Here is an 11,358-nt window from a genome sequence, read left to right on the forward strand (position 1 = left end):
GGAGTGATGATATCATTTTCCTTTTATCAAAACAAAGGAGTGATGATATCATTTTCCTTTGTATATTATGAGAGTAGATAAAGTCTTATAAGTGTACAGAAGCACACATTGCGTAAGCAGAAAAGTTTTGACATAAAGTAGATGTGTTTTTTAAGCTAAAATCATGTATTATAATATAATGGCTTTATCTTCATCCTAGACTTGTGGATATACCTCGAGGTTGAACAACGAAGCCTTCACCAATTGAGCTTAATAGATACTCAATCTCACCATCATCCAACTTGTTGCTATCAATCTCATCATTTTTTACCACATAATCTTAGCCCCTTGATCCAAAGATCTCCTTTAACGGATATTCGTTAGATTTTTGCAGCCCTTTATCATAGGGAAGCTCTCTGTTCAGTATCGGGCTTACACTCGCCATAGATATGCTCTCTGTTAAGTATGGGACTTCAGATTCAATAGGTGTTGGTTGATCATCATATCAATGGTTCTGACCATCAAACATGTATCCCTATGAACAATGGTGTTGACTAATATTGCTTGAAAAGTCTTGACAATTCAAAATAGGACAGTGATAAATCGACTCCCAAATATCTTAAATCGACTCCCCATGAAAGAGGCAGTCGATTTATCACTACCCTTCAAAATAACAAAAGTAGTGTTATTTAACCTTTTGTGGCTTTGTCATGTTGTGGGCTTTGTCCCCTGGTGACAAAGTACACCTTTTGTTTTTAAGGCTTTAGCCCAAATTTCAAATCTCCCTCCAAAAGGCTAAAGTCATGTGACTCATGTGGGAACCTTTAGTCCCAAATGGGAGGTTGGAGAGGAGGAGAGTGGGTATATATGTACTTCCACTTCTTTATCTCTTGTGAATGAGAAGAGGAAAAGGGGGATCCTATGCCCATGAACCACCGAGTAGACCTAGTGGGCTAGACTATACCACACACGCGTGACGGCCTGGCCTTTTCTTTTTCTATTGTTTATTTTGTCTTTTTCTGACACCCCTGGAACGAGAGTTGTTGTATCCTAGAAACATACGCCGTAAAGCCCATTTGCACAGTTAATTTGTGAGAGTGGGAGGGAGATTTGTCTTAAGGACAACGAATATATTCGTGCCTCAACTCGATAAGTCATCTCTTTCTCAGTTGATTTTATTCACAGATTTATACTTACTGGATCGTTGTTCTGTTGGTTTCGGTTTCATCTTCTAGACATATCTATTATTAAGGTATATTTCAGATCCCAAAATTACAGATCTTTACGCCATGCTTCTAAGCTGAAATCACCTTCTTTTATAAGCGGCAGGTAAGAGTAGGTATTAGTGATTAAGTGGTAAATAAATTACAGATTCGTCGTCATACAATAAGATTATTCAGACATTTTTTTTAACCCGGAATTTATCTAGGAACCCAGGGCGGCACCTGAAATTTTATTGGTAGAAATAAAGAAGCATTACAGTGGCTGTTATAGCACTGTTAAAACAGCAGTTATAATGATAACAACGACATCCTGGTAAGTTACATACAACAATATAAATAATTTATTTCATTATTTAGAGAGGAATACATGCATTTTTTTCTCTCTTTCTGGTATTCAACATTGAGCAACTACTACTACAACAGAGTGAGCCAGAAGAAAACCCAACTTGAAGCATCATCATCATGCAGAACTATGAGCTTAAAAAGGGATTATCAAACCATAAACGAGGACATTGGATCACACCTTTCTTCGATAACCAATCCTGATGAGTTCCCCAGAAGAATCCTCTTTCCATTTTCCTCAAACGTGAGGACAGTATGTCTGTCAACAGTCGAGAATAATCTGCAATCACCAGACCACAATGACACTGGCATTTCAAAGTGCAGAAAACCACTTGGGAGGTCTCCTTCAATGAACAGATGCCGGATGTGATGATGAGCCATCTTGATACCTTCCGAGAGGAGAGAAAATTGTTACAGCTAGCAAAAGGAACACAGTCCAGCCACCAGCAATTCACCCCTAGAATACTGAATGATTCATTCCACACTCAAAAGGTTGTAATCACTGCAGCTGCTCCATCAAAATCGAGTTTGAATATTGAATCAATTCACAAGGCAGATTAGGAAATTTGGTTATTTTTTTGGATTTCCAAACATTGTATCAATTCCAGTCCTGGAGTAATGAGAGGGCTGATTGACTATGTGAATACAGAGATCAGATATGGTGTTACAAAATGCATAGATCTACTGTTCCTCTCCTGAGGTTACAGACAGTAAACAAGGGTAGAAACCCCTAGTTGCAAGAGGTCTATGTTTACAAAACATCTTAAGTATTTTTTACAAGTAACCCCTCACAAAAAAAACTCAACTCTAGTGGTGCAGACTAGTACCATTTAATGATCTACTAATTTACAATCAATTAGGTTTAAGAAACTTAAATGGCCTCTCTGCTCATTATTAATGATCTACTAATTTACAATCAATTAGGTTTAAGAAACTTAAATGGCCTCTCTGCTCATTATTAATGATCTACTAATTTACAATCAATTAGGTTTAAGAAACTTAAAGGGCCAACTCTGCTCATTTCTTCTTTTTTTTCCTTTTTTTTTTTTAACACACCAACTCTGCTCATTTCTCTGTAAATAACATGTGGGTAGTGACCAGTTCTGCAGGATTATTTAAAGAATATATGCTAAGTAATGGATTGATAAAATCCCAAACAAGTACAAGGTAAACTTCTGTAGGAAGGGATTTGAATGATGGAATTTAGATGATGAACCGTAGAAAAATCTCCACCTACAAGAAGAGAAACATTCACTGGTAACAAATCTAACTCGAAGTTAGAAACTCCAAAATCAAATAAAGGTTTTGCTAATTATCTATACTAATATTAAAAAAGAATCATGAGGGCAACTTTATACATAGTGATAGATGTAGTCAATAGAAGAACCGCCCCTCTTGTACGCACAATATTCCTCTCTCTGTCTCACTATCTCTCATATGTATGGGTGTAAAGGCAAGTAGTAAGGAGCAATGGTGGCATTCAAGAATATCTCAGTATGTCCTCATTTCACAACTGTTCTAAACCTTAATTTTCAAGCACTGACTAAAATCCAAATAAACCCCTACATACCAGATATACATAGGGAGAGCGTGGCTATCCCAATTGCCTTAAATGGCTTTCAGCAACCAGCAAACAGAAATGACTATATTCTTCATACTTTAGCATGATGATTCCTAAGTGGTGATTGAGTGGAATAAATGGCTGCTGCCAATAATGATAATGGCGCCCATGAGACGCTGGGCGAAAGGACAACAGCACCCACTCCATACGCCCTCATGAGGGAGGAGCAAACCTGCATCAAAATAAAATCCATAACTAAGAGGGGGGTCATTTCCGTGTCAAATAAAATTTCTAGCACTAACCAGCTCTAGTAGATCCTTCTTCATGAAAATTTTCTAAAGGATTCATTAGCCGACCCCAAATAGTATGGGACAAAGGCTTTGTTGAGTTGAGTTGAGAAACAATTCTAGTAGATATCATTTGATAAAAAAAAACAGTTCTAGTAGATAGAAACATAGTGTGAATTAAAATTTATTTACCCTGAAATGTAGGTACGCAACGACAAAACATGGAACGAAGAGGGCAGTTCTGGTCCAACCGTTGCATATCTTACATGACATTTTTACGCCATTACTAGTCTTGGATAGAGTAATACCGGGAGGCTGCAGCCTTTGTGCTGAGTCCTTTTTCAATGATATCGGCTCCTGTGGGCACCTTGATTTCTTGCTGGAGTGTAAGTAAAATGCCGACCTTTCCACAAGCAAGCTATATATCATTAGAAACAGAGGAGTAACGATGAGATACATGAAAGGCAAGGTGATGGTCATTATGTCCGGAGTTCCTATCCCGTCCTTATTAATCAGAATGTTTGAGGATTGTACTTTCCAACCATTCATAGACATGGAAGCGATCTCACTGGTCTCAGATGTGGCATGACCCCAAAACCATGGAAATCTCAGTAAATACAAAAGATACAGCACCATTGCACACCATAACTTTCTATCTCGGGACCCCTCTATTAAGAACCAAAGTGGCCAGAAAAAGTTCCTTCTCTGTCCAATTGGCAATGAAATGGACACTGACATTGCCCATTTTTGGTACGCCGCATTCCTCTCCATGAATTGATTGAGTACTTTTGGAAGGCAAAGAAGCACAATGAGAGAGCAGACATTGCTCCAAATCAGAACAAAGTAAAGTTTCTCCCATCTTATGTGAAATATCAAATGTGCCAGCCATGTTTTTGGCAAACGAGCTAGTTTACCTTCAACTGAAAAAGGTCTTAACGTGGTGGCAGTCTCCTTTCCATGAACATCTACCACCAGTACCTGCAGCCAAAAACGGGTAGCAGATGCATTTTTGTAATTGATGGTGTTCCATTTGGCTTGGAAGTGAGGCCCACGGTTGGCAGAATTAGTAGGATGCAGTGGCAGTTCTTCAACTAACCTGAAAGCTCTTGATGAATCAAAAATTTTAGCAGTCACGTGAAGGATTGGTTCAGCAGAGAAAACAAGGGCACTAATGTCATTTCTTGAGATCCGATTATCTGAACCAATCCTATTCATGTTTCTCGAATCAACAGGATGTGTGACCAGGATGGTAGTCTGGAAATCCTCTTGGGATTTGTTCCCATTGAGAAGTTGAATATCCACAAAAGAAACCTCTCCTCTATCTATAGAAAGAATTCTTATCAATTTGGACTCCTTCCAGTCTCCGATTTCCCACTCCCAAAACTGTCCAAAGTTATTGGGTTTGGAATCAGATGCCAAATCAATCGAATGAAGCCTCCAAAGCTGTTTACTAAACTTTGCATGCAGATGACCACAAAGGTAGGCAGAAACAGAGTGCCGTGCAAAAACACTTTCATAACGCTTTCCTTTCTCTGAAGATGCAATGAATGACATTGGGAAATGTCCAAACACTATCTTTGTAGTCAATGCACCAGAATGAGCATCCCAGTATTGAAGTTCTGATTCCACAGTCTGAATCCTTTCGTCACTTGGATGACCAAACAAATTTGAAGGCCCTCGAACTCCAATGTCCATTGAATCATCAATACCCAGGAACACATAGGTCCAATCGCTTCCCTAGAAAATCTTCAAAGAAAGTATCAGCTCAAACATTGTTAACACACAAAAAATGAGTTCATTGCCATTCAAATAAAAAAAAAATGAGTTCACTGCCATTTAGACAGCCCAACTGAAAAGATCAATTATTAATTAACATCATAAAAGTTTCATGTAGTTGATTGCAAAGGTCCACCAAGAAAACTGTTCAAGTGTGAAGGCTAAACACACTGTCATTGCATTGAATTTGTCATACAGCTGGAGTCCATGTGAAAAAACCCGGGATTATCCCCACTAGGTCGTCATGCATTCTTGAATTACAGGAGCATGCAAAAATTACACTTGGATATCAGTATAATAAATGTAAAGTCTCTTGTTCCAATGAAAATTGGATTCACACTCCTTGAAGGAATCCATGCAGCCGAACGATATAGCAAACTTAGCACACATACAAGCATATCCTTGTTATTAAATAAAAAGTATAGTGGACGTACAACTGTGAAAGGACAGTACATGTAGAAGGTTCCCAGAATGCTCGGCTATCCAGAATTTAGGTTTTGTGTTGCGAGTTGAGCTTTGCATACTGGAAAAAGGATAGTATGCACCTCACAAAACACGTATCGACTCACCAGAGCCGTACTAGACTCCGTACGACAAACCAGTTTTTGATGGTCCAAATAGGCAGTCAAGGTACTCAATTTTTAATCCTTGATTACATAATTAGATTCTATGTAGGATCAACGATTCAAGGACTCATGAAACAGATAGTTCTTCATCATCCAGTGCTGATTAAGTTGAAATCTCTTATCAACTATGAACAATTTAAGTGTGTGTAAGGTAAAATTATTGTATATGGTGTCAGTAGTTAAAGCCTCACAACATGCCTAGAAATTGAAGGGTTCTTCCATACTGCAGGCGGAGAGATAGATAAGTCGTTGTAGATTATGTCAACAGTCTTCTTCGGTTACAATTAGCAAAAAAGAAGGGTATTTCAAATATTAAAAAAAATGCGTGATTGACAACGTAACCAAGAAAACGTACCACAAGAGAAATGCTCTGAACAGTGTTGAGCCTATTTAGCTGAGAGCTAATACTATAATTAGAGAAGAAATCCAATCTATCCCCAACATGAGGAACTCCATATTTATCATGATTGCCTCTTATATCAAAGAATGCTCTTTTCTCCATGCCACTTTCTCTAACAACAGCATCCATAGTCTCCCTATACTGAATCCACTCTGATTCATCTTGCCTTGTGGATGTTCTATCTTTGTTTTTAGCATCTGCATTCATAAATGCGAAATTTTAAGAAAGTGATACAGTTCTTTCACAAGTATAAGATGGGTGGGTTTTGATGTGAACCCTAATTGATATATTGAGTGTGTTAACGAACCAACTTCTCCAAAAGCTTAAGCTGTTGGAGAAAGGCGTTATTTATCTTTTATAATTTAACACTCCCCCGCACGTGTGGCCCACTTGGCAAACACGTGGCACATGTGGTCCCACTTTGGGCCAACCATCGCATGTGGAATTTTGCTATCTGGGAGGTTTGAACTCGAGACCTTTGGCTCTGATACTATGTTAACGAACCAACTTCTCCAAAAGCTTAAGCTGTTGAAGAAAGGCGTTATTTTTTTATTTTTTTTTGAAATGGCAAGATGAATTCATTAAAAAGGAAGGGGGCGGAGGTGGGCCTCAACCAAAATTACAAGAAAATAAAATAACAATAACAAGAAAGACAAATCTCAGGGAGGAAGGAAGTCAAACCACTCCAACTCAAATTGGATTGCAATTTACACTAATCTAAAATTAGGGTAAGCCCAAAATCTCAAATTGACCCCTTTTTTAAAAAAAAAATCCAATTCGCACCCAAATTCCACAAACACTCAAAAGGTGGGATCTATTTCAAATTTAACTGTATCAATTAAGACTAAAATAAAGATGCCTGTGAAAAAAAAAAAATTAAGACTAAAATCAGGGTTCTGTTGCTTAAATCTAACAAACAAACGAGAAACCCTAGAAATAATATCTTGGCAGAGAGGGAGAGAGGAAAGTTAGAAATACCGGTGAGATCCCCAGTAATGAGAACGAGAGAAGGGCGAATTAGTCGCAAAGCAGGAGCGAGTAATCTCTTCAAGTCCTCTGCGTGATCAGGAAAGTAAGGGCTGACGTGGAGATCAGAGACCTGAACGACCCAAGCAATATCTCCTTCGAACTCGAAGAATTCCCTCGACACGGACGAGTCAGGTTCGAAAACTCGGTCTGAGTTCCTCCCTTGGATCATTCGAGCCGAGAGGAGGAGTAGAAGCAAAAGCAAAAGCAAAAGCAAAAGCAAAAGAAGTTGGCAGAGGGATTGGTTCTTAGCCATATTGATGGCGTTCCCATGGTTGGGCTGTGACCGATTTATATATAAATAGAAAAGGGGGGAATTGGTGGTGGTGGAATTTATTCGGTACTCAATCAATCGGTTGATAATAATATAAAGATTCGTATTCGTAAAGATCGATTGGTGGAGGGCGAGAATTTATTCTCTAATAAGAAAGTTATTAACTTTTCACATTTGTGGGAGTTTTTTTAATGATCAGACTTGGGTCCCATAAGGGGCACGTGTAGGTGGGCTGATCCGTTGATCAGGTGGGCTTTGACAAGTCTGACCCCTCCCAACTGATCAAATGATCCGTTTCAGGTCATGTTTGGCAGCCATGAATTTTTGTTCATGATTTGAGAGGGTGTGAACGAGTTGAGAGTGAAAATTGGCGAGAAAATAAGGAAAAAATCAATCATATTTTGAGTGGAGTTTTTTGTTTCCTTGTTTTCAGGCTTTTGTCACCCTCCACTTATTTGTGCTGTGCCCTCTCAAATCTCTCCTTCTCCTACCTGCCCTAACCCTCTCTCACCACCTGAGAAACTGAGTAGTGTGATATCAGTCCTCTTGTTTACTGTAAAAAAACTGAGTAGTGCCATTATCAAAATCTGAGTAGTGCCATGCCACTTCTTTTCTTTCACTGTAAAAAATGTCTCTCAACTTAGCTGTTAAACATTAGGAGTCAGGGCGTGATATTTTTTAAGCATTCTATTAAGGGATTTACTAGCGTCCATCGCAGAAGGCATTTCGCAGATGGTCTGTTGCATCTGACAGCAGCACAGAGGCTCACTTTTCAGCATATTTTGTCTTCTTTCACGAGGTGGCTGCTGTAAGATGCAACAGACCATATGCGAAATGCCTTCTGCGATGGACGCTAGCAAATCCCTTTTATTAAAGATCAAAGAAAAGGGGAAAAACCATGGCCAATATGGTCAGGACAGGCAAAAGCTAAGGCATGAATATGCGACTCTTCACCTGTAACAATAGCAGTAGTTTTTTTTGGGTAGGTAAATGGGGTTAGGCAAGACCCCAACCAGATATCATATAAAACACAAAAAGGATTACAATGAGAGGGCTACAAAACAGCCAGAATGAAGGGAACACACTCCCTTGAAATTACATTGAAGAGAAGCAGAATAGCTGTAGTTAAGTAGGGTTTTATTTTTTTCAACTTTTAAAATTGCAAAGAGAGAGACTGTGTGCAACTTATTTTAGGCTTGGGAAACCATTGAAAATCTTTCCCTACCTCCGTTTCTTTCGACAGAAAATTTGTTTTATGTTGTAAAAATGAACATAAAACAAATTTTGCGTCCATTTTTATGTCGAAAGACCAAATGCTTTTTTCTTTTTCTTTTTTGTGGCAAAATTAGACCAATGACATAAGAAAACTGGTTGAATCTGCCAATTAATTTATTTGATCAAACTGGTTTTAATTGTTTTTTTCTATTTTTTTACATTTTTAGGGCCACTTTTGATGGCATCTTCCCTAATTTGTTATTAGGTGAATCTTATTTGCAAATGAGAAGGTAAGGCCACTTTAGGAGCCATTAACTGTATAATTTCTAAAACTACGGTAACTATTGTTTACAAGTAGTGATATCAACTTAAAACCCCATTTGCATGTAACATCAACTGAAATGTATAATGACTAATTACAGTCGAGTTGTGCCAATTGAGTCCATTCTACTTGTTATATTTTTTACTTGATTTTATGTGGTGTGTGGGCATGAAGTCCAGTCTTTCCTAAAATGTACATTGGGGCCCACTTCATAGGATGGTCCAAACCGTTCATAGGATGATCCTAACTCTCCAATCTAGGAGACTTCCATAATTTGAAGTCCCTCTACAGATCTGAAGGTTAGGATCGTCCGATGGAAATGATTTTCGGGTATAGCCTATTTATGTTGGGGCCCAACAAATGAACTGTTTGGATCATCCCATCAAGTGAACCCGACTATGCTTTTGAAAAATACCGTACTTCAGAGGTACATAGCATGTAAAATCTCCTTTTTCAAGTAGGAAAATGCTAAAAAGACAGGGACAGGTACAATCTCTGCATCATACAGGTGATCAAAATGGTGATATAAGTGGCCAATTGGCATAGATAATACCATGATTTTAAATTTCGACCGAATTTTGGATTTCGGTCGAGAACGAAACCGAACTTGGAAATACCCGAAATGGTAGTTTATTTCGGCTGAATTTCGAAATTTCGGTCAAAATTTCATTTATCCCGAAATTTCGTCCAACGCATTTTGAAACCATGGATAATACTTTGATCAAATGATCCGTTAACCCTCATTTAGGGTTCCATCAAGAAAAGCTAAGCCATTGATTTTTATAGGCTTTTATCATGCACATGAGATGTCCATTATGGATAAGATAATGACATTATGAGTCCCCTCGTAATGTTCTACATGATGAATGCTCTTGATTCACATACGTGTCATTCTGTGGCACCCAAAAATTTGCGCCTGATAGTGCCAGTCGTTCTCTTTTACATATACAGACAAATATTAGCAGTAATATTAGGAGTGTCATCGGATCCACTTCGGATGGATCCACCTATGTCTTAGTCACAATCTATTCAAATCCAACTCCTTTCCAGGTTGGATCAGACAGGAAACTGTGTAGGAAAAGGTTTCCCGCGCCTGTTCACATGCGCAGGATCTATGCAGGAAAATGTTTCCCGAGAAACTGCTTGCCCACCTTTTATCACTAGTTTTCCCGGGAAAGCAAATCCGACCAAAATAATGGGATTTGGTTTCCCACACTAGTGAGAAAAGAGACATTTCCACGTCATTTTTGGCAATTCCATGTCATTATTTGACATATTCCACCCAGGCTTGTTATTTTCTCAGGAAAGCAAGTGAACACCGGAATTATGTCTTGTCAAAGTCTTATCAAGAAAAAAGGAGTCTGTTTCCAGGGATTTGCTTTCCCGGGAACGCAAGTGAACAGAACCATAGTGTTCTTCGGATTCTATTTCCCGTGTCTCGGTAAGGATCTATTTCTATTCGGTCCATACAGTCCTATTATGTCCTGCTTATATTGCACACAGTTTAAATTCTCATGAGAGGGCGAGGGTGTGTGCAAGGCATAGTTAGCAAAATGTGATTGAGCAAAAAAAAAAAAGGGGGACGGCAAAAATTCGAGTTTAATACGGTATTGGCCGGTTCAAAAAAACGTCAAAAAATGGAAACACAAGAAAATGAGTTTAGAATTTTGCCATTTACAAAATATGGTGGGGGTAAAATTGGAAAGTTGGCCAAAAAAACGTGTTTAAAACGTTTGCCTAAAAAAAACACAGAATTTTATTCATTGTAAAAGTTTTAAACGGCACACCAATAAAACCCATTTTTTCCACAAAAAAAAAACGCAATTTAAAAAGAGTTTTGCTAACTATGGTACAAGGCGGAGCTGCACAGTGGGTTAGGGAGTTAGGGTCAAAGGTTATAGAGGGAATAGTAGGGTAACTCGAGACTTGAGAGAGATAAACGTAAAATTCTGAAAATAGTAATCGTTCGCAAAAAAATACTAAAATAATCTTAAAATATTACTTAAAGATAAAAATTGGAGGGGAATTTCATAAATAGTATAATAAATTTGGATTTAGGATTGTCTCCGATCAGCAATACTTTTGAATCCTATGATGTGGATCCAAAATATTTCCATGGATCCTGGTAATGTGTGGATCCAGATGGTTCATGGGACAGTCAGTCTAGTTCTATGGACACCCCTAACAAATATTGGTGGTAGTTCCTAATTTCTTTTCAACACTCTTTTAATTTGCTAAAATTTTTAGTCTGTGTTTTTAGGGTGTGTGTTAGTTATGTAGGACACTGGACACACCAATATGAGATATTATCCACTATACCTTCTTTT

At 38.3% G+C, this 11,358-nt stretch overlaps 1 protein-coding gene across 6 annotated transcripts; it reads right to left on the bottom strand.

Moving 5' to 3' along the window:
* Positions 1-1,525: 1,525 nt before the first annotated feature.
* Positions 1,526-7,614, bottom strand: LOC143877760 (putative metallophosphoesterase At3g03305). Of its 6 annotated transcripts, none has more exons than XR_013250773.1 (5): positions 7,173-7,614; positions 6,150-6,391; positions 3,701-5,129; positions 3,115-3,337; positions 1,526-2,052 (listed from the first exon to the last, which is right to left on the bottom strand). XR_013250773.1 is itself a non-coding variant. In XM_077379982.1 (4 exons), exons 1-4 carry the CDS (start codon positions 7,474-7,476, stop codon positions 3,219-3,221), a joined length of 2,094 nt encoding a protein of 697 aa, XP_077236097.1. In that variant the 5' UTR covers positions 7,477-7,614; the 3' UTR covers positions 1,526-3,218. The 6 variants fall into 6 exon arrangements, 2 of the variants coding, with proteins under 2 accessions (XP_077236097.1, XP_077236096.1); XR_013250774.1 differs by having other exon boundaries at positions 1,526-2,777; XR_013250771.1 differs by having other exon boundaries at positions 3,585-5,129; positions 7,173-7,608.
* Positions 7,615-11,358: the final 3,744 nt, after the last annotated feature.

The sequence above is a fragment of the Tasmannia lanceolata genome, unplaced genomic scaffold (assembly GCF_043159265.1).
Source record: "Tasmannia lanceolata isolate RefF3 unplaced genomic scaffold, GAP_Taslan_0.1 ptg000005l, whole genome shotgun sequence".
NCBI lineage: Eukaryota > Viridiplantae > Streptophyta > Magnoliopsida > Canellales > Winteraceae > Tasmannia > Tasmannia lanceolata.